This window comes from Epinephelus fuscoguttatus, linkage group LG2 (genome assembly GCF_011397635.1).
Source record: "Epinephelus fuscoguttatus linkage group LG2, E.fuscoguttatus.final_Chr_v1".
In the NCBI taxonomy this organism is placed as follows: Eukaryota; Metazoa; Chordata; class Actinopteri; order Perciformes; family Serranidae; genus Epinephelus; species Epinephelus fuscoguttatus.
Window position 1 is genome coordinate 51,019,442 of NC_064753.1, and position 23,219 is coordinate 51,042,660.

Below are 23,219 nucleotides of genomic sequence, written 5' to 3' on the forward strand. Positions count from 1 at the left end.
TGATCACTTTTATTATTAACAACATGTAACAATATTAACATTATTCACACTGCTGAGAACTTTGTAACTGTAGGATTAAAAACCTCCAGCAGCAGGACGTCAGACCGTTAGTCTGGTTATTAAAATGTCCACGTCATCATCATCATCATCATCATCGTCATCATCATCACAGCCTGAGTAAGTGTCCACCAGAAAGATGTCGAGTCCCTACCAGCTGCTGACCTCTGACCTCCTGGACAGGAAGTCACATGAGCGACGGAGGCTGCAGTCGGTACCTGGAGGGTGATTTGAGTCGACAGACGACACACTGAGTCAGCAGCTCGGAGGTCTGTAGTCTGGACACTGGGAACGGTTTCCCACACTCCTCACACTGAAAGCAGACACTGAGGTCAGCGCTGACGTCAGCCAACATCACGGCAGTGATGACTCATCATGTCTCATTACATCACAGTGACGTACAGTGAACGCAGCGTTTCCAAAACAGACGGTAAACGACAGTTTTTCACCTGCAGGATGTGGACTCCTGTTCCCTCTGTGCTCCTCTTCTTCATGACCTCTGGGATCTCCTCCATGTTCTCGATGTTCCACAACCTCACAGTCCCGTCCTGCACACACACACACACACACACACACACACACACACACACACACACACAGGAGACACTCAGCTGTGATGTCACTGCTTCTCAACAGCTCATATGATCATAATAAACTTTATTTATTTCACGCTCTACTGACTTAAGTTAGACGCTGCTTTACAGACAAAATTAAAAATACCTGAATAAAAATATCCTGAAGATCATGCACACAGTTCAGCTTTGTATCATAACAGTGTGTGTGTGTGTGTGTGTGTGTGTGTGTGTGTGTGTGTGTGTGTGTAAATGAACCCCCTGCTGGGTCCTCTGGTTGTGTTGCATCAGTTTCAAAAGTACTGGTGTCTGTTTTACTGCAGAGACATCCTGGTTTTATTAAAAATCTTTCCAGTGGTTAATTCATATCAGCTGAGTTTAACGTGACAGTGATCATACGGTACCTTGGAGGCAGAGGCCACCAACTTCCTGTCAGAGCTGATTGACACATCAGTCACCCAATCACTGTGGCCCTGTGACACAGAGCACAGAAACATGAACCCAGCGTTAAAAAACAACACAATAAATGATTGTTGTTGACAGGGCTGCTCCGCTTCAAGTCGAGCAGTCGTTGTTTTTGCTGCTCAGTGTGCAGTGTTCTTCTGGAGACGTTTTGGTCCCCAGATTTTGCTGCAGAGTGAGCGCTCTTGACTTTGGCACTACTCTACAGCTGCATACGCGATGCAGCGGCACAGAGGAGGAGAAACTTTCTGAGGTAACATCATCATCCTCTCTCTTCTGCTGAGAAGTGGTGATCTTGCAGCTCACATCACTTTAATATGACAGTCTCTTTAGTTTGATATCTGGTGTGAGCTTGTTTACTATATCGCATGATGCTGCTGTCACACTGAACATCGCTGAGCCCTGTGCAGACTTTATATGGAGGAAAAAAATAATTGTTGATTATTAATATTAAACAGCTGACTCTGATTGGACTGACGTAATCCTGGGTCGGGTGCAGCCCTGGGTGTGGATGTGTGAAGTGTGCAGCAGAGTTTAGTCACCTTCAGGATGAGAGTCTGGCAGAGGGAGGGCATATCCCAGAGTGCAACAGTCCTGTCATAGGAGCCAGACACCAGCAGGTCAGCTGTGGGCACATGACAGGAAGTGTTTTTATTAAACAAAGCAGAAAAAGACTTCAGCAAACCAAACAGCCCTCCACCCCTGACTGCACACTGACAGTTACTGATGACACCTGAACTCCACTGACAATAAGTCTCTGAAAAATGTCACTGAATGTTTCATAATTAGTCGTTCAGTTCTGTTTCCTGCAAAGCCTGAATGCTTTTACATGACACCATGAAGTCACATGAGCCAGAGAGAGAGAGTTCTGTATATATTTTCAGATAAAAAACATTAAAAGTATCTCACAGTCAAATCTCAAGACCTTCGCTGTTGAAAACATTCAGAGAAATCTTCTTTTCCAGGCTTCTGAGACAAAGTCAACTGAGACACAAAAAATACAACTGACTGAAATAACAGTCTCAGATATTCATCTCTTTTCTCACTACAGTTGATACCAGGTTATATATTTTAAATATGTTCCAGAAAACGTCCAACGAAAGTGTTAGGACCCGTAACATAAAGCGTCTTTCTGCTAACTCAAAACCTCGACATGCTGCTAAGAGAAGACTTGTGTTGGAGAAATACTGAATCCTGGTGGACAAAAAATTGATCTAAACATACTAGAATAAGCATTACTCAGAGGCCTCGCCATCACCGCCCCGTTGAGATGTCGCTCAGAGGACTCACCATCAGCAGAGAAGCTGCAGGAGCTCACGCAGCCGTCATGGCCTCCCTGCAGCGTCGCTCCACCACGAGATCGAAACCCTCCTGCATGCAGGTCCCACAGCTTTAAACTCAAATCCCATGATGCTGTGCACAGGAAGTGTCCGTTGTTGGTGAAGCAGCAGTCAGAGACGTTGTTTCTATGGTTACTGAGAGACGTAAATTGAGACAGGACGTTAACAACACAGGACAGAAGAAGAAGAAACGATCAAAAACGACACTTCAGTTTGTTTGAAGAACAAACATATTTTAATCACCGAGCTGTAGAAGAGCTGCTTTTGTCTTTGGACAGAGCTAAGCTAGCTGTTTCCCACTGTTTCCTGTCTTTATGCTAAGCTAAGCTAGCTGTTTCCAGTCTATGTGCTAAGCTAAGCTAGCTGTTTCCCACTGTTTCCTGTCTTTATGCTAAGCTAAGCTAGCTGTTTCCAGTCTATGTGCTAAGCTAAGCTAGCTGTTTCCAGTCTATGTGCTAAGCTAAGCTAGCTGTTTCCAGCTGTTTCCTGTCTATATGCTAAGCTAAGCAAGCTGTTTCCTGTATTTATGCTAAGCTAGCTGTTTCCAGTCTATATGCTAAGCTAAGCTAGCTGTTTCCCACTGTTTCCTGTCTTTATGCTAAGCTAAGCTAGCTGTTTCCAGCTGTTTCCAGTCTAAATGCTAAGCTAAGCTATCTGTTTTCCAAATGTTTCTTTTTTCCTATTTTTTATATATTAATTTTTAGGGCTTTTGCTTTTATTATTGAACAGCTGGAGAGTGACAGGAAATGAGGGAGGGAGAATATGGATGACGCCCTGTTTCCAGTCTTTATGCTAAGCTAAGCTAAGAGCTGCTGTTGTAGGTCCATAGTGAACAGACAGACATGAGACTGGGATCAATCTGAGGATCTGACTCACGGGATCACAGACAGAAATGAGGGGCTGGAGGTCAGTGAGGTCATGTTGAGTAAAATAAAAGCAGACTTCAGAAACAGCTGACGTGTCTCAGGTGTGATGTCTCACCTGTTGATGGACAGAGTGGTTTTCTGAGCCAGCAGGTCCCACAGTTTGATGCGGCAGTCTCCAGACACCGTGGCCACTCGCTGGCTCTGAGGGTCGAAGCGACACCGTGTGATGGTGGTGCTGTGGTGATCTGTGACAGATGAAACAAAAGCTCCTTCACTCACTGACTCTGAACAGTGTCACTGACACAGACAGTGTGTGAGCTGTCGTACCGCTGAGGCGCAGCAGCGTCTGTCCACTCGCTGCGTCACTGATGGAGACGACGTTCTGTGGATCTGCAGCACAGACGAGCAGCCGGCCGTCAGACGATGAGCTGCAGGAGGTCAGCAGGCCGTCCTGCCTACACCTCCACTGTCCAATAATACAGAGACTATAATCAATATTAATATCTGTCTCCATCAATATATCAGTCTGTCAGGACGAGAGTAAAGGGCTGCAACTTGTCAACACTTATTTCTGTTAGCTAATAATCTATCAATTATTTTATCCATTAATGGATTCATCCTGAAGCCCATAAAAAAGAAGATCAGGGACACAGACGCCACAGAGACACTTTCATTGAATGTCTGGGGGTGGAAATCACCAGAGGATCCACAATACGATATTATAGTGGTTTTAAATATGTTGTGATATGCTGAGTATTACAATAAAATATATTGAGATTTATTACCTTTTTTAACTGTAAATTATTAATCAATATAAAGGATTATAAAGGAAAACTTTGTCAACATCTGTTTTATCTAATAAGAAAGTTTTCAGTCTGTTCATCACTTCAGACTTTTTTTTGCAGCAGCAGCAACATGTATGTAGTAAACTGACAAAAACATTTCATTACATTATTCCCGTAAGCTAACTGAAGTTTAATTTGTATTTTTTCATATTAATAATTTATATGATAAAAAATGATATTTACCACTGTGTGACGATACGATACTGCCACACAAAAATATTATGATACTAAGCTGTATCGATATGAACGATGACTCTCCCAATGATCACAGAAACAAGGAGGCGTCATTAGTAAGGCCTCCTCAAGCAAAACCTTTTAATATATTCAACACGTCATACTGACGGAAATAATCATAAAACAACAACAGACACAAAGTTAAAAATGGATGTTCAGATAAAAAACTTTGAATCAGGAAACTGGTTTAAAAACTGGTTTTGGTCATCATTCAAAAAAACTACTGCAGACAGAGAAGAAGAAGAAGAAGAAGAGTTACCAGAGTCTGCCCTGTCTCCACGTCTGTGGACACCATCATCCTGTCCCAGGAGACAGTGACCATCCTGACACAAACACACACACACACACACACACGGTCAAATAAACCTTCATTTATTCACTTTAAAATGTCAGAAACACAAATCTGCTCAGACACAGTTGGTGAGACTGTAGTTCTAGTTTCACTTCTCATGTCTGGCTTGTCTTTATTTGACTTTTCAGATCAGCGTCAGCAGCACAACATTTTTTCACTCTGTTAAAGGTTGTTTCCTTTAAAGTTTAAATGTGTGTAAATTCTTTGTTGTGTATATTGTGCTGCAATCTGGAAATCCATAGGTAAAATAAATAAATAAATAAATAAATAAATAAATTTTCTTCCTTTAGATTGCAGAATCTGTCTTGAGAGATTAATTGTGCTGTGGATGAATGAGCCTCTGTCTTCTCTCAGGACAAACTTTAGGGACGACAGCAGGACTTTAATCTGGTTCAAACTGAAACAACTTAAACACACAACACTGACAAACAGTATAAACAGTGTCAGCTGATCGTCTGAATCGATCCAGGACCTGATGATGTGTTAAAGCAGCTGTTGTAGGTTCAGACTCACCTGTTGGTGTCGGGGATCAGAGCGCACTCAGAGATGGTTTTACTGTGAACTCCATCAAACACCCTCAGAGGTCTGCAGCTCTCCACGTCCTGCACAGGTCAAAGGTCAACAGGACAGGCTTCATCTTACTGTGAGCATCATCACAGAGAATCAAACACTCAGAGCCTGACTCAGAAAGGATGGAGACGTGTTTACAGTAAAGGTGAAGCGGTTTAAATAGGTTTTAAATAAAGCAGAAACTGTACGGCTGCAGTTTTATCGATATAATAAAGGGGTAACTGTACAGGTGGAGTATTCTTAAATAAATTAAGGTGTGAACAGTTTGGGTGGAGCAGGTTACCCAGAGGATGGCGCTGCAGTCGAAGGAGCAGCTGAGGATGCGGCTGTCGTTGAAGCAGAATCGAGCGGTGGTGATGGCGTCGCTGTGACCTCGTAACACCTTCACTGGAACCTGCAGACACGTGAACGCATCACAGCACCGTTTACCATTCTAAACATGCTAACACGACACATGCTAACAGAATACAAGCTAACACAACACATGCTAACAGAATACAAGCTAACACAACACAAGCTAACAGAATACACCCTAACAACACATGCTAACAAAATACATGCTAACAATATGCTAACAGAATACAAGCTAACACAACACATGCTAACAAAATACATGCTAACAACATGCTAACAGAATACAAGCTAACACAACACGTCCTGACCTCAGTCTCACCTGAGTCATTCTTATTATTTCAGTATTATTGTTAATAAATATATTATATAAGAATAAAACAAAACTGCTTTTACTCACGTATTTAAAACAATCTTAACATACTTTTTCTACTTTTTATTTTCATCCTATGTTACTTTAAAAACTCATCATTATACCATTCTCATATGGTTCTAAGAAAACTCCGACCAATCATTGCATTCGGACCAAATAAGGAAGGAAGGACGGAAGGAAGGAAGGAAGGAAGGAAGGCAAGAAGGAAGGAAGGAAGGACAGAAGGAAGGAAGGAAGGAAGGAGGGAAGGGAGGAAGGAGGGAAGGACAGAAGGAAAGAAGGAAGGAAGGAAGGAAGGACAGAAGGAAGGAAGGAAGGAAGGAAGGACGAAGGACAGAAGGAAGGAAGGCAGGAAGGAAGGAAGGAAGGAAGGAAGGAAGTACTTAAATCTTTCAAGTAGAGGAGAGACCTTTGTTCTTCAGGTGTGATGTTTGCTCCAGTTTTAAGATGATGTTCATGTTAAAAAGAATAAACTGATTGTTTTTTATCACCAGCATTTACTTTTACTTTCAATATTTAAATTACATGTAATATGATAAAATAACTTTTGATACTTACGCACAGTAACTGTCATAAGATATGTCTTATCTTTAGTCATGTGTTCAGTGGCACCCTTTCTAACATTGTGACGCTGGAAAGTTCCACAGGGGTGTTGTCTTGGACCTCTCCTTTACTCCATCTTTATTAATGATATGCCATATGTTTTAAAAATGCAGATGAAAATCTACGCGCACGACACAACCATGCATGTTTCTGCAGAGAGCATTGAGTCTGTCAACAGGTTGCTTCAGCAGGAGTTAATTTTGGTCTCTAACTGGGTTCTTGAAAATAAGTTAAACTAAATGTTTTAAAAACTAAATGTCTTGTTTTTGTCTCTAACCCTGCCCTGAAACAGAGCGGCACGCCTTGCTCTCCACTGCTCTGTTAGAAGTAGTGTAGAGGAGATGCATGGCAGGCTGTCATGGATGATGGTGGATGAGAGGCTGGCAGTCAGTCTCATTCTGGATTTGAGAAGCATTTATACTTCACACAAACCTGGTTTCTTGTTTTTACCAACCAATGACAGGCATGGCTATGACACCAGACAGGCCTTAGGCTTTACTGTGCCCAGAACCAGTGCACAGAAGAACACTGTCATGTACAGAGCTGTGTTGGAATAGCCCCCCCTCATCTAACTGTAACTGTTGGTAAGTTTAATTCTAAAAAGGAACTGAAGGAAGCAGTGATGTGTCGAGAAATTAGGTTTGGTCTTATATCACCATCTTATTGGATAAACTTTTGTTGTTCTGCTGATTTCTGTTTTTTACCTACTTTATGATTTTTCACTTAAAGTTAATGATCACACTAATATTCTTTTAACTGTAAAAGATGATAAATACAGATGTGATGTAACGTGTCACACGGTCTGTGGAAGTATGAAACTCCTCCGCAGTTAGTTTTATATTCTCATATTTTACCTTAGTCTCCAGGCTCCACTCTGCTCCTGCTGCTCCCTGCTCCTCCTCCTCCTCCTCCTCCTCCTGCTCCTCCTCCTCCTCCACTGACAGTGGGTTCAGGGTCTTTGTCGCCATTTCCTCAGAAACTTTTGGTAAAAACTTTGTTAGTGAGCTACACACACACACACACACACACACACACACACAAAACTCTCTGCCGCGACAGTCACCATAGCAACAGCCCCCCTGACGACTGGCGAGTGGTGCATTCAGGAGCGGTGGGACATAAGAAGATTTCACGTGTAATAAGTGATTAAAGAGACGGTTCGCTGACAGAAACAACGAGTCTAAATTCAGTCCGCAGAGGGTGAATTCTGTGACGTCACAAATCCAACATGTTTTAACCAATCAGTGAAAACATGTCCTTCTTTACCTTATTTTACATCATTTCATTACATTTTTCTGACAACACTGAATGCGTCATAACTCCAATAACAACAAACACACACAAACATTTAATTATAAACATTTTATTATGTTAAACCCGCAGTAACAACATGTGACCAGCTGTGTAAAATCAAGTGTAGAGCAGATGGACGTCCTCACAGAGGACACAGGGGACACACTCCACCGTCTTCACCAGGTCTGATGTGACCGCATGTTTTTCAGTCTGGAAGGAGAGGACACACAGAGACATTTATTATTTATCTATTTCAACTTTTCAACCTGTGTCCCAAATTTAAAGAAATTCCCTCAAGATGTTCTTGAAATGTTCACAAACACGTACGGACAACCTGAGAACATAATGCCTCTGGTTACGACTGTCACCAGCACGGAGACGTACAGTAGGCTAATGATAATATAACACAATGTTGATGTGCTGCTGCTGATGTTCAGAGAATCAACACTGGATCTGTTCACATGCACACACACCGTCAGGATCCTCAAACATTATTAAATAAAAACAGATCATAACCAGAACATTAGTGGACATGTAAAAAATAAAGATTTATTTTATTCAGACGTGAAAACATTTTTGAACAAAATGTTTTGACGGTAACATTTTTCACACGTGGTCCACAAAATCTCCAAAACTTGCAAATGATCTTAGCGTCGATGTTAAAATTCAGATTAATGTCTCCTGTAAATGACTGGATTCATATCAAACTGTGATTCTGCTCTAAATTCAACACACATTATTCACAGAAACTAAAAACATGTCACGATTCCTAAAATGTTGGTTAGTTTACTCTATGTTTGTTTGAGGAGCATGTTTGTTTATTTCAGTTTAGTTTTTATTAGCTTGAGGTTTTTTTAATTATAATATGGGGGGTATTTGTTGGAGTTAAGACGTACAGAATGAATGTTGATGAATCTGACCAACGTGACAAAGTTTGAAACTGAAGACGTTTTCTGTACATTTGTTTATTTTAGTTTTGTAAATACACAAAATCGTTTTTTTTTTTCCTGATTCATTAAAATGTTTTTTTACACAGTTTTAGTTTTCTGTAGTTTTAGTCGACGATAATAAACTTGCATTAAACAGACGGTTGTTTTATGACATGACGACAACAAACAGTATTAAATCATTAGTTCCTGGTGTGTACAGTGACCTCTGACCTCTTGAGCAGCTCGTCTGTGGTCACATGTGCATCCTCGCCGTCGCTGTCCTCGTCGCTGTCCTCGTCGCTGCTGTCTGTTTCCTTCTTCTTCTGCTGCTTCGCTTTGTGTTTGTGCTTCTTATGTTTCTTCTTCTGCAAAAGATAAAATCACTGTGACGTCAAACCAGAAGAATCAAACAGACACTTTATCAAGTCTTTTCTTTTTCTACCTTCTTCTCCTTCTTGTGTTTGTGCTGCTTCTTGTTCTTGTGTTTCTTCTCTTTGCTCCTCCTGCTGGGTTTCTCCTCCTCACAGGGGGAGGTGGCGCCTCCTCTGACTGAACAGAGGAACAGTGTGAACAGTGAAATAAAGAGGAGCCTCTCTGAGGAACATCATTTCATCTTATTAAAAAAAAACACACCTGAAAAGGACTCTGATTTACAGAGACTCTTCACTTCATTGATTTATTTGTAATTGTTGTTGTTGTTGTTGTTGTCATTCAATCTTCACTTTTATCTTTTTCTTTTTATGTATGATTGTTGTTATTTAATGTGGGAGGTATCTTTATGAGTCACTTTTGGCCTCAAATGTTTAATTTCTTTTTTCTGTATTTTCTACACATGTATGTGCGACTAAACTAAACTAACTAAACTAAACTGAACGAAACTAAACGAGAGTGAACTGATTTGAGTGTTTGATGTGAGCTGCTGTCGTGTGTGTGTGTGTGTGTGTGTGTGTGTGTGTGTGTGTGTGTGTGTGTGTGTGAACTCACTGAGAGCAGCTGAAGGAGGCGGCAGCTTCGGACCAAACACTTCTTCTTCTTTTTCTTGTTGTGTCGAGTTCTGAGAGGAGACTGTCGCTTTTTACAGAAACAGAGAACACATTAGATTTTCAAGAAACATAAATGATACAAAACTACATCAATAATCAAACTTTCATAAGACAGACTGAAATGAAATAAAATAACATAAAAAATCAAATAAATAAAAAAATAATAACAAATAAAAATGTTTCTTCAACAGGTAATAATCACCAATGTCCAACTTCATCCCATCATACAGTCAACATGATGTCTGTTCTCACCTGTCTGCTGGCTGGAGGTGACGGAGGAGGAGGTGACAGAGGAGGAGGTGACAGAGGAGGTGATGTTGAAGAGGTTCAGCGGCTGTGTGTCAGCTCTGACCTCGTCCTTCTTTGTGTCCTTCACCACCTCCTCCTCGTCGTTGCTCTCTCCCTCTGATGAAGAGGAGGATTTTTCATCAGAGGAGTTGGCGAAGATGGCCTTAAACAGATCCATGGGAGGCCTGCTCTCCTCCTCTTCCTCCTCCTCCTCTTCATCACCTTCTTTCTTCTTGTCTGAGCTCTGCTGATCAGCTGATTCCGTCTGCATGAAGAGAACACAGCGTGAAGTTTTCTGATGTCGTTCCTGCTCTCCAGAGGACGAACCTTTCAGACCGACGAAGAGTTTGGTTTTGTTACCTCTGTTTTAGTGTCTGGAGTTTGATCACTGGTGCTGCTGGAGGCAGGTGGAGCAGGTGGAGCAGGCAGAGCAGATGTGGAGGTCTCAGTCTGGTGTCGTGCGGCGCTGAGCAGCTCACTCAGCGGATCACTCTTCTTCTCCTTCTGGTCTGAAACGTCCCACCTGGACTTTTTCCCTGCCTCTGGAGGCTTTGGAGGAGCTGAGGAGGAGGAGGAGGAGGAGGAGGAGGAGGAGGAGGAAGAGGAGGAGGAGGAAGAGAGTACACAAGATAATAGTTATGTCACCCAGCTTGGAATAATTTTATCACATGTCAGTGTTAAAATGAAAAACAGAAATCTGACATATCACATAACAAATAAATAACATGAATATTATTTCTGACTGTCAGAAAAAGAGAGACCTAACGATATAAAAAATGTTTTAATTTAAATGGCTGCAGAAAGGGAAGAAATATAATCAGTTAAGTAGAAACTTAAAGAGCGGTTCCATTATTTATTTGTTTTTTGAGGTTAATATTTCGCTCTGTAGCTCTCCAGTTGAGTTCCTGATGTATTCTAATAAAAAACATTCAAATTCTGGCCGAGGGATATTTTAGGATCAAAATGTTTTTTGCCCAAGTCCCTTTGAAAACTTTTCCCACGCGACCTGACGAAGATTTCTCCTTGATGACGTCACTACATATAAACCCACGTACTGCTGTGGATGCCAGCGGTCGACCGGCAACTTGTGTGTACTGTGAGGTAAAATGACTGATTCTGTTAATGGAGTCTGGAGGTTTTGAGGAAACAGCTTCAGTTCCTCGTCTGAAAGAATCGTCTGACTGTACGGTCAAAGGTAGAATAATCTAAATATAGCATCACCTTTTAATCGGCCCTTTTTTAGAAGCTAAAATACGCTTTGTTGCTGCCCCCCGTCCACAGACACCAGACCCCTTTGACAGAAACACTCATTTTACTTCACAGAACACGAGGAGTTACTCGTTACTCTGTCTCTAATCGGTTAGCTTGTTAAGATAAGAAATGCTTCAAAGTTTTAAACCCTGAGAGGACAGTGTGAGGGAGGAGACCTGATATATCTATAGTTATCAGTAAACACTTAGCGCCACCTAGAGGTGACTGAGGTTACCTGTAGTCTCTCGGCTCTCCGTCACAGTCAGGAAGTTGAAGACTGAAAACTTGTCTCTCTTCACTTTGGGCAGACCGACCAAACCCGACCTGAACGACCAACGACAGTCACAGTCAGATTCTTTATATCAGCAGTCAGACGGAAACTGAACAGGAAACTCTCTGCTGGATTCAGACTCCACTTCCTGTCAGGATCACAGATCATGTTCTGTACGAACACATTACCTCATCACTGCACTAATGTACAGTGATGAGGAGACTTTATACTTCTTCTCTACATCTCAGGTGTTTAGTTACTGTACAGATGTACAATAAAAACATCTGAGAAGTTTCTAAACTACAACACTGTCAAACATCACAGGGTGTCTACAGATACAACCAAGTCATATTTAAGACCTTTTTAAGACCTTTTAAACCACCTTGTGTGAAATTTAAGACCAATCCTGCTGTGGAAATACACACTGATCAGCAGTGCATTGATGATGGTCAGGGACTGAAACGTTTGCTGTGGTTTTTATCACTTTTTATGACTTTCTGCACTTGGAGCTCCCTCTCTGTGTGCACACATTTTGTTTATTGGTCTCAGCCTGTGAATCTTTCATGTGTCAGTCCAGTCCAGGTGTATCGGTGTGCAGGTGTCTCCTCTGCCGTCCTTTCCCGGCTGTCCATTGTACTGACAAACACAAGATAAACTCTTTGCTGCCATCAGTTGCTGCAGTTTCACAGCGGCTCTAAGTCTTCATGTGAAAACAAATCAATATCTCATCGCTGTCATAAATGCTGTTTACGGTCACTGTGTCAGGCTGAAGGAAGCTTTATGGTAATGTCACTTTTTAAGGCCTTATACTAAGAAAACTTAATTTAAGACACTTGAGGACTTTTAAGGACCTGCAGACTCCCTGCATCAAACCAGTGTTTCCCTGCTTTTATTTGAACATGACGTCTTACAAAGATCAGAGTGTAGTTTGAGCCTCTTGTCATGTTTCAGATGTTTATGAGTTGCTGTCAGCTCCAAAGAGACGTTTCTCCTCTGAACTTCTCACACAGTTCCATTTAAATTATTGTTTTTAGTCCAAAGAGATAAAATTACAAGAAAAGTACAACAGAAATAACAGATCAATGTGTGAGAGATAACTTTCTTCAGAGTTGTTGTTCAGTACACGGCCTGCGTCCCTGAACCTTTCAAATCTGACAGGACGCAGTAAATTCACCATCGACGTGTCGGGGGATGGACTCTATTATTTTCCTCCAAAGTGAACAACAAAACTGTGGCGTCAGGTGACTTTACTAATTAAAAAAGAATTTCTAAACGCACAGTAACCGCTGAGAGTGAAACTTGTGTTTTGGATATAATTCTCAAACTGTCTGTGACGTGTCGAGAACAGGACTGTGACGCAGCACTTTCACTGTAACAGAGGATTTTATACTGTTGTACTGGAACTTCTTCCACCACTGATTAGATTATAGTTTGGATTCACAACATCCAGTTTAAGAAGTGTGTGTGTGTGTGTGTGTGTGTGTTACCCGGGGTAAGGGTCGGGGACGTTGAACCTCTTGCAGAGCAGTTTGTCAGGATGCCACTGGAACGTTTCTCTGGTCAGTTTTCCGAACATCTTCATTTTTACGGCAGCCTGCTTGTCATCCACGTCGCCCTGGGAACCAAACAAACAAACACAGATCAACAAACAAAGTCTGCATCTGAAAACTAAAGATTCAACATCCTAATAAAACAGAGGTGCATTGTGGGACATTTTAATTACTACAGGAGTATTAACATGTGGTATTACTGTACGTGTGTGAGTATTTACAGTCCTGCAGAGCGGGGTCTTACCTCCTCGTCCCGGACGACCTCCACGCTGTCTTCGTCGTCCTCTGAGTTTTTGGCCCTGGTGAAGCGTGAGGACAGCGAGGAGGAGGTGGGTCTGTACAGGATGGAGGCTCGGACAAACTCCTCCCTCTCTCTGCTGCGCTCCCACTCCGTCATCCCCGGGTCCAGACTCTGCTCCAGGCCGTCTGAGACGCACAGAGACACAGCAGAGTTAAAGGTCGGCTATAAAAGCAGCTTCTGTAAAACCACATTAATACCTGACTATAAGATTCATCAGGAGGACGTTAACATATGAAATGCTGAATAACTGTTTCAAACTACAATATTAGCACTTTGAATCATGTGTTTATGTCTGGCCCTGATCTGCTGAAGTCTGTCCTGGCTCCAGATTATATATTTAAACCTGTTAGTCCCTTATGAACCTCTGTGTAGTTTGAGATCCTCGGGCAGAAGGTGTCGGTCTGTTTCAGAGTCCAGACTGAAGACTAAAGGGGGACGGAGCATTTGAGATCAGCCCCTGAGGCTCTGGATCGACCTGCCCGAGGATACAAAGCTGTCTGAGTCACTGTCTTTATCTAGGTCTCTCCAAAAAACATACGTCTATCAGGGGCGTCGGTAGCATAGTGGATAGTGCCGGCACCCCACGTATAGAGGCGATGCCTCGCTGCAGCGGCCGCAGGTTTGACTCCAGCTTGTAACCCTATGCTGCATGTCAACCCTCACTCTCTCTCTCACCCCCTTTCACTCTGTCCTGTTCATTAATGGCAAAAAGCAAAAACATATGTCTATCAGAAAGCAGATCCTGGTTTTATCTGAGCTGTTTCATTGCTCTCTTACTGATTTTCGTTCTCATTTATTATCTTGACTTTTCATTCTGAAGTCGCCACATGTCGCTGCTTTGCAGTCGCCTTTCACGCCTGTATATTGTGCCCCAGGTATCCCTTGACGTCTGCCGTTGACATTCCAGGACGCTGGAGCTAAACAACAACAAAAGCACATGGAACCTTCACACCTGTCCAGACCAGGATCTCATAATTATGAGATGAGGTGTCTTTTTTATTTAGTCACTTATTTTTTATTCATTGAATGAAATGCAGCTCTTTATAAAACTCTACACTCCATTAGAAATGTGTCATGTTACAGCCTTTAATTTCTAATCGCAGGTTTTGCAATATTTTTATCGCTGGTGTTTATTTTATCTGATTTTATTATATTAGTGTTGTTTCAGTTTTGCTCTGAGAAGCTCTTAGTTTGTATGACAGCTGCTGTACAGATAAACAACGCTGAGCTGCTGCAGACAGATGCTCCTGCAGTGCATGCTGGGACATGTGGGCGTCCTACCTTTGTCTCCCTGTTGGAGGCGCTTCAGGTAGAGCTCGTAGCGCGCCTGTTTGCTCGGGTTTTTCTCAAATGGTCTGAAGGTCTGCGAGGAGCTCTGGACTCCCCTCCAAGCTGTCAGAGCCTCCTGCTGCTGCTGGAAACCAGACGAGGAGGAGGAGACAGAAGAAGAGGAGGAGACAGAGGAGGAGGCTGCAGGCACCGACCCTGCCAACGACCGCGCCGTATCGTGGGAGGGCGGGGTGGTGGTTTTGGCGGAGGGCAGGTTGGAGGAGTTGCGGAGGTTGAGCAGTCGTTGTCGGTCTTCAGGTTTCAGGAGCTCCATGACTGAACTGGGACCTGATCAGGACAATAATAATAATGTACATACAATAAGTCTTTAAAGATATCAATCAGTATTGATAAGGTGAAGTTTTATCCATCTGTTACTTATTCAATCTGATGTTTACTGAGGTCAAAACAAATCTGATGTAGTGATTAGTTTGTTTCTTCGATACAGTTTCTATAGTTGGTTGCTAAAATCTTGCTGGTCTATATCACTGGTTCCCAATATGGGGTCCTGACTCCCACTACGGCTCACCAAACCTTCATGGGGGGTCGTGAGGGTTTTTTAATTTTAAGTTGTGTAAGAAAAAGGAGAGTGGGCGAGTATCTCAGCTTTTTATTCATTTCTGTGCCATAAAATTTGGATTATTATTCAAGATATAAACTTTATCTCACAGTGACAACATGAACACAAGTTATATGTTCACAGAACTGTCACTCTGCTGAACAGCTTCGTCCTGCAGTCAAAACAACCACAGAGCTCACAGAACAATGGCTGAGCGTCAGGGAGAAGAAAACATTTAATTTGTCAAAGAAGAAGTATGTAAGAAAAAACATAATAGAAACAGAGACTTATATTAAAAGTTACTACAACATATCAGTAAAACTCTTCACACTTCACAGGAAATAATCTCCTCAAATTGAGGAGCTGACACTGGGTGAAAGGGTTAGGGTATCGTCGAATCATCGACCCTGAACAGGTCACCAGACGATACGACCAGAATCAAAACAACTCAAAACTTGAAAGTCTCAAACTTTCTTTATGGATTAAAAGAGCTCATCAATCCAAAACTCTCAGGACAAACTTGAAACGTTTAAGACTCAAATTAAAGATAAATGACAACAGACTCTTCTCCCACCTTGCAGGGTGTTTTCTCCCAGCAGCGCCCTCCTCTGGCCGGAGTCCAGCTGGTGGCGTCCTCCTTGTTGGGGCTCCTCTGTGACCATGTGACCCCTGGAGTTCCTCAGAGCCTCAGCCAGCGCCGGACTGACCCCAGAGAGACCCGAAACATCCAGTGACGGACGGAAATGATGGACAGGACGATAATCTCTGGGCAGAGACGGAGGAGGGAAAATCTACAGACAGAAAATCAGATCAGTGACGGAGGCTTTATTTCAGATACAGATGATGATGCGTCATCAGACTTCATGAGCTGCTCACTGTTTTTTCCTCAGATGATTTTTGGGCCAGAGTGAATCCCTCCAGGATTTTACCGAGGTACGACGCGTCTTTGCTTTTGTCTGGGAACAAGACAAAATATTTAATCTTCCAACATTTCTTAATACAGGTTTTACTTAACAGATATTCTGATTCATTTTATTAAACATCAGATAAATTATGGTCAATAATTTATTCATAGCGCTCGTGTTCTAACTGACTCAGGACTCTCCAGGACTCTCCAGGTCTTTTCCAGGCAGCATTACCTTTTTTCTTGGTGTACTGCTGCGGCGCCGTCCAGCCGTACAGGCCGTCTCCAGGCTCCTCTCCTCCCAGCACAGTGTCATATCTGGACATGGAGTCTCTGTGATAAATATCTTCGTCATCATCCTCCAGCGCCCCCACCCCGAACGCCTGCAGGTCAAAGGTCACAGTTACAGATACAGTTGCTCTCTTATGACATCATGTCAGAGCTGTCAGAGGTCTCACCTGTCCGGCCACGCCTCCTCTTCGTGAGCCTCTGTGAGCGCCTCCAAACAGCCGACTCCTCGCCTCAGACTGCGGCCTGAACAGGTCGATGTGTTCAGGTGCCCCTCCGCCCAGCAGAGCCAGGCCCGGGTCCAGACCACGGTACCCCAGACCCTGAACCCCAGTCCTGGGAGTGAAGTCAAACGGAGTCACATCCTTCGGAGCAAAGGTCACGTTCTCTGGAGCAAACTCTTCATCACCATCATCATCATCATCCTGCCGGCAGAGAGAGGAAGGAACTTGAATATTAATGTTCTGATGAAGCAGCTTTGATGTGATTAGAGTTTGATAAGTTTGACACCAGCGTCCTCCAGTGAAGACGACGCTGGTGTCAAACTCAGACGACTCCGGTCAGGACGGATCAATGAGGAGCTGAGCTTCTCCTAAAATCAATCACCACAGTAAATACGAATGATTCTGAGTGTGAAATCATTCTGGACTCTTCACAGGAGCAGACGGGGGCATTTTCATTTTGATTCGTATTTATAACTTTAGCATGATTTAGATTTATGATGTGTTTAACAGACGTGTGATCACAGTGATCATGAAACAATGAGACAGTTCTAAAGTTATCTCGCTGTGTTTTCCATCAGATCTACATTAGAGGCTGTGGGTTCATGATCATTATGGGATGCAGCCTGAGTCTGGTCTGTTTAACACAGTAAACCATCAGCTGTGTGTTGTGTTTATTGTTTCTCTGTGAAAAGTGATTAAAGTAAAAAATATTTCAACAGTGAATAATGTTTCAGTTTCTTTGCCGTCTCAGACTAAATCTTGTCTGCATGAACTGACATGTATCGTTAGTATATTTCTCATCATGTGTTCAGTGCCTGCCCCCCCCCTCTTTAATCTCTGTTCAGACCTCAAGCATCATGTGAGATTTTGTCCTGAACTGAAACAGCTGCAGATACGACAGATCTCTGAGCCACAAAAAGAAAACCACTGAAAACAACAACGTCATCTTTCTGGTGTCTTCCTAAAGCCCGTCTGTCTGTCTGTCTGTCTGTCTGAAAGGACAAACATCAGTCTGGTGTCAGCTGTCTCACCCACCTCTGAGTGCTCTGATCCAGCAGGGGGCAGCGCAGGGCCCAAAACTCTGCAGCTCCCATCTGTCAGGAGAGAAGAAGAAAGACAACTGAATGTTACAGATGAAAACACAGAATCAGTCAAAGATCATTTTTAAATTCGTACACAGAGGAAAGAAAAAGCCGGACAGAAGACAAAACATTTGGACTGAACACCAAACTATATATTGATCATTAAAGCTGCTCGTCATCATCACTGAATCACAACAACAAATTCTCATTACTATGATTTTAAATGAATACGACAGCTGAAACTTGTTTGGCTCATTAATTCAAGATCACGTACAGGATTCATCCATTCTTTAGCTCAGCTGCTGTCTAACCCTCACAGCAGAGACAGAAAAAGCTTTTCAGCTCAAAAAAAAACAACCAAACAAAAAAATGCCATGTGGACACAGTCCCTCAGTGAGGACGTGAGCTCTCAGACGTACCCGTCTGCTGTCGGCGAGCTTTCCTCTTCACTCGAGGCCCGACACCCTGACCCTCCTTCCAGCCCATCTTCATCAGCAGCTCCACCCCGATGGATGAGCTGTGGGACGAAACAAACGCACCTCAGGACAAACTCACACTGCACATCAGGAGAAAAACCCCTCTGAATATAAACACATTGAAGCTGACCCATATTTTATCCTGTTGGACATTTGTGTGAAATTTTGTCATAATTGGTGTAATGACCTGACCTTTGACCTTGGATCACAAATTCAGATCAGTTTATTCTTCAGTCCAAGTGGATGTTTGTGCCAAATTTGAAGCAATTCCCTCAAAGTGTTATTGAGATATTGTGTTCACAAGCATAGGCAGATGAATGGACGGACGTACAACCAGAAAATATGACTATTGCTGACGCAGAGGCAGAATGAAAACAGGTCAGCAGTCAGCGGCGGCGGCGCCATTCAAACCTTCAGTGAATTTTAAGTGAATTCTTAAAATGCTGTGAAAAAGAAATGTGGTGGTGTAGGCGTGACTTAACTCATGACTGTAATCTGCCACTAAACAGTAGAAGAAGAGTTACAAACCCGAAATAAAACAAGTCGCCATCTAACCTTCGATGTCACGCTCATGTTGACCATGTTTCACGCTGTCTGAAGACTAAGTCTAATTAATGCAATGATTCTAACAGCAGGAACAGCTGATCAGTCATGTGACCTTAATGTTCACTACGTCAGAACTTATTCAGCAGAGGCGTTGGATGTCTTCAGTTACCTGGCAGGTGTGATCAGCTCCTCCAGCAGAGTGTCTCCAGGGATCAGCGCCGCCTGAGCGTTGATGGCTCTCGCCTTCTCTCTGGTCGCGTCTCTACGACTGGACGAGAACTCCTGACTGGTGGTAATCTCTCTGGGAGCAATGCCGTGCTCGCTGAAGTCCTGACAAACAACAACAACAACAACAACAACAACAACAACAATCAGTCCCACTGAGCCTGCATCAGCATCAAAGCAAGCTCTTCTCTAACAGATTAAATCACAGCTCTCTTACAGTGATGATCGCAGCAAACTAATGATGCTCCTGCATTAACCTTTTACTCCAGAGAAGTAAATGGAACCATCTGACAGATCATATAAGATCAAACTTTTGTCTTCAAAGCAAAGGTTTTATGACTGAATGACAAACAGATTGTTTCTCAATGCTCCATCCTGCCACTGACAAATATTCACACTGACCTGTTTTACAAAGTGTTTCTTTATTTCTGGACCCAAACACACAAAGTTAGCTGCTGTAATTTATTTGCTTGAGTTCAGCAACAGAAACACATTAAAAATGTCATTAATATTCTCCTTCACTTTGATCTTTAATCTCTGTGACTTCTTTTTAAATGTGTGTAATCTGTCATGAAAATGTTCAGTGCTGGAGTTTAAAGTGTGAATGTGATGATCACAAACAATTCGTAGAGCTCATGTCATCAGTGTTGTCAGAGTTCTGATGAATGAAAACTCTTCTCCTCTCAGTACCTCCTCGTCCATGAAATCTTCCGGTCTGGCATGATGTTTCTCAGCTTTCTGTTGCCGGGACGACACGAAGGTTGACGGGGCCCAGCCTGCAGACAACAAGACAACAAGCTCGGGATAAGAAGCCAATATATGCTGCAGACAAACTAAAACATGAAATGACCTTTGACCCACATTTGCTTTTTTTTTTTAACCAAGGTTTATGCCTGTTGTGGTGTCACAACAGTGTCCATGCTCAGCCCCAAATGTCCTCAAATCCTAGAAACGCCCCTGCTTACATGTTCAGGGCTGCTGACTGGCTCCTGACCTCCTCTCATTTAGCAGCACCATGGCAGTGCAAGCTGAATATCCCTGAATTAATGTAATTCTTATTATTATTACTTTAAATTAATTCTCTAATTTCAACTCTTCTTACTGGTCTCTACTTTTTATCTTCACTTTTATATTATGTTTATCTGCAACTGTCTTCTTAGTGTCTTGCATCTCTATTGTAAATCACTTTGAGCTGTATCCCTTTGTACGAAAAGTGTTCTATCAGTGCAGTTTATAATTATCATTAATATATGCAGCTTGAAAACTTGACTCATGATGCAGGTGAGTGCAGGTGTTCTGATGCAGCAGCACTGACCTTCTTTAGTGCCGACAGTGTTGAAATAACCGGCTGAGAACCCTCCAGTGAACGCTCCATGGAATCTCTGATACCGTCCCTTCTCATCCTTCACCGTCTGCTCGTGGAGTGGGACGGGTTTCTTCAACGGCTCATCTACAACACACACACACACAGAAAACATGTTACACACACAATACATCATAAACGATAAGATCATACTTTATTTATCCTGAGATAAATGCAGAGCAAAGCAGGAAAGAGCGCAAATACATAAAATATAAAACAGCAAAGATCATAAGGAAGATGCAAAAAACAAATGTAAGCAATGCCAGAAATTAATAAAGGTGAATTTAAATGTCATAGAGATACACGATGAACAGCAAGGTGCAAACTTAATCTATGCACATTACACACACACACACACACACACACACACACACACACACATATATATAACTTTATGTCTGTGTATCCAGAGTGGACAGAGTATTCGGGTACTTTATCTCAGTAAATATTATAATCTCACATTTTAAAAATACTCCTGCAGAGCTCTTACATTTGATAATTCACTTAGGTAAGTAAAACAAATTGTGAAAATCTGAGCAGCAAAATATTTTCAGTAACAAAACTGATTTATAGCAGTGGAGTGAAAGTTTAATGTTTCCATCTGAAGTACAGGAAAAATGTTGAGTGTGACAAAAAGCAGTAACGTTGATTATTTTTTTAAATATTAGTAAATTAACTTACTTTCCTCCCTCTTGTAAGTACACATCAAAGCAATGACACATTTTAAAGATAAGCTGTGTTTACACAAAATGGTTTTGACAGAGATTATGTGATCATCCCTCCAGAACCAAACTCGCATATTTTGTTGCAATACAGAATCTATGTCAGGAGTACTTTTGAACAGTTTTACACCATTCTTTGACTGTTCACACACGAGTCACTAAACTACATCAGCTTCAACAGACACGTTTATTATCTAATTAGTTTACACTTGTTACCGCCTGTGTCTCCACACAGCACCTTCCTTTTCTAGAGGACTGACAGTAAAGTTAACGGTTCTTATTTACTAATTAGAGAATCACTTATGAGCCGAATTAACAACTGAACACTAAAGATCTATAAAATATCTTAACTGATGATCCACTGACTGTGTGTGTTCAGCCGGTGACTCAGTAATATGAAACAGGCAGATATTTGAATGGAGTCTGGTGACAGACCTCGGCTAGGCTAACAACTCAGAAGTTGTTGTTAGCTCGTTAGCTTGGTATGCTAAAGTGACCGCTGCAAACATGGCGGCTCATTTCCCGCCACATGACACAGCCGGATATTGTTAAACTACAAACGGACGTGTTGTGAAAGTATTAAAGGTTACTGTGCCTTCTTCCAAAGGCTCCAGAGGAGTCCCGTAAGTCACAAAATCCTCGTCGCTATCACTGTCGGACGCCATGTTTTACAATAACTACGGTGGGAGCGGAAGGACAAACCTCGCAGTTTACGGCGAAGGGTTTATCAGTCATAGCTAATAAAGAGCGACACCTGGTGGTGAAACACTGAAACCTTCCTGACTCGTGTAACAGAAATGGTGAAAATATTCTTAAAAATAATCTAACTTCAAAACATAAAGTATAAAAAGTAAAAGTACCAACTATGCATAATAATATATATATATGCATAATATTATTGTATTATAGTTATTGATGTGTTCATCACACACATCACTTTCATCACTTATATACTGCTCAGTAGTGTAATATCTAACGATACATCGTTATTTATTATTGATAATATTTTCTATTAATAATCTTAATCTGGAGAGTAACTAAAACCAATCAGCCAACACAGTACTTAACTAAAAGTTCTTGGTCACTTTTTACAGGTGAGACATGCATCTCTCATTTAGACATGAAATTGTTAACAATGATCCCGAACTTATTTACAACCATTAATATAGATAAATAAACAACAATCGTAAATATACAAACCCTGTCTCGGCTCTATTTACATCCCAATTAACACCCAGAACCAAGATAAATAAATAAACCACCCCATCAGCATCACTCTCTTCATCTGCATACCTCCTAAAGAAGGGAAGGGCAGACACCACCGGTTTAGAAATACAAAACAAAAACATGTGAAAATAAATAAATATGTAGATGAATTATATAATATCATACCATTTCATATATATGAGAATTTATCTGATATTACAAGGGAACACCACTTAAATATGTCCCCATATACTCAGAACACCCCCTGGCTGCTCTCAGTGAGTGTGAATACCCGAATAATCTGTTTATGAGGCTCATCCTGGTTATGACCATATTAGGGATATGGTGTTTACATCAGCACAGAGTAATCAGGTTATTCATGTTCCCTGTATTCATCCTGGTTTCTTTGCTAGAATATTCTCATAAACATGATATGGTTATAAATGCTCAAACACAAACAGGATACTCCAAAAACCTGATCATAAACGAGTCATTCATAAATGCATTCACTGTCATCTGAAACCTCTTTCACCAGTGTATACATTTTCAAAATGGATGTAGTTTCCCTTCAGTCTGATGTGTTTATTAGAGGCATTCAGTTAGTTAGTTAGTTTATCTAACACTGTGTGCTGAATGAGACACTTTAGCTTTGGCTTTTTATGTCTCTCTTCATCTGGTGCTTGTGATTATTATAAGATGACACACAGTCATGTTTGTTTGGATTTACACGAGGGTCGTATTTAT

At 41.8% G+C, this 23,219-nt stretch overlaps 2 protein-coding genes across 3 annotated transcripts; both read right to left on the reverse strand.

Annotated features, from left to right (window-relative positions):
- Nucleotides 1-54: 54 nt before the first annotated feature.
- Nucleotides 55-7,691, reverse strand: LOC125899649 (WD repeat-containing protein 88-like). Its single transcript, XM_049594107.1, has 12 exons — nt 7,670-7,691; nt 7,480-7,538; nt 5,582-5,692; nt 5,242-5,330; nt 4,636-4,699; nt 3,625-3,763; nt 3,413-3,542; nt 2,382-2,566; nt 1,634-1,716; nt 1,034-1,102; nt 507-605; nt 55-370 (listed from the first exon to the last, which is right to left on the reverse strand). Exons 1-12 carry the CDS (start codon nt 7,689-7,691, stop codon nt 245-247), a joined length of 1,176 nt encoding a protein of 391 aa, XP_049450064.1. The 3' UTR covers nt 55-244.
- A 287-nt stretch (nt 7,692-7,978) lies between these two features.
- gpatch1 (G patch domain containing 1) lies at nt 7,979-21,984 on the reverse strand. 2 transcript variants are annotated; one of them, XM_049560333.1, is made up of 20 exons: nt 21,865-21,984; nt 20,500-20,634; nt 19,875-19,960; nt 19,129-19,289; nt 18,357-18,454; nt 17,891-17,949; nt 16,802-17,056; nt 16,579-16,726; nt 16,316-16,395; nt 16,014-16,230; nt 14,833-15,168; nt 13,495-13,676; nt 13,188-13,315; nt 11,665-11,753; nt 10,539-10,738; nt 10,143-10,443; nt 9,832-9,912; nt 9,290-9,396; nt 9,079-9,212; nt 7,979-8,128 (listed from the first exon to the last, which is right to left on the reverse strand). In XM_049560333.1, the coding sequence occupies exons 1-20, from the start codon at nt 21,932-21,934 to the stop codon at nt 8,095-8,097; spliced, it is 2,901 nt and encodes a 966-aa protein (XP_049416290.1). In that variant the 5' UTR covers nt 21,935-21,984; the 3' UTR covers nt 7,979-8,094. The 2 variants fall into 2 exon arrangements, with proteins under 2 accessions (XP_049416290.1, XP_049416281.1); XM_049560324.1 differs by having other exon boundaries at nt 9,832-9,918.
- Nucleotides 21,985-23,219: the final 1,235 nt, after the last annotated feature.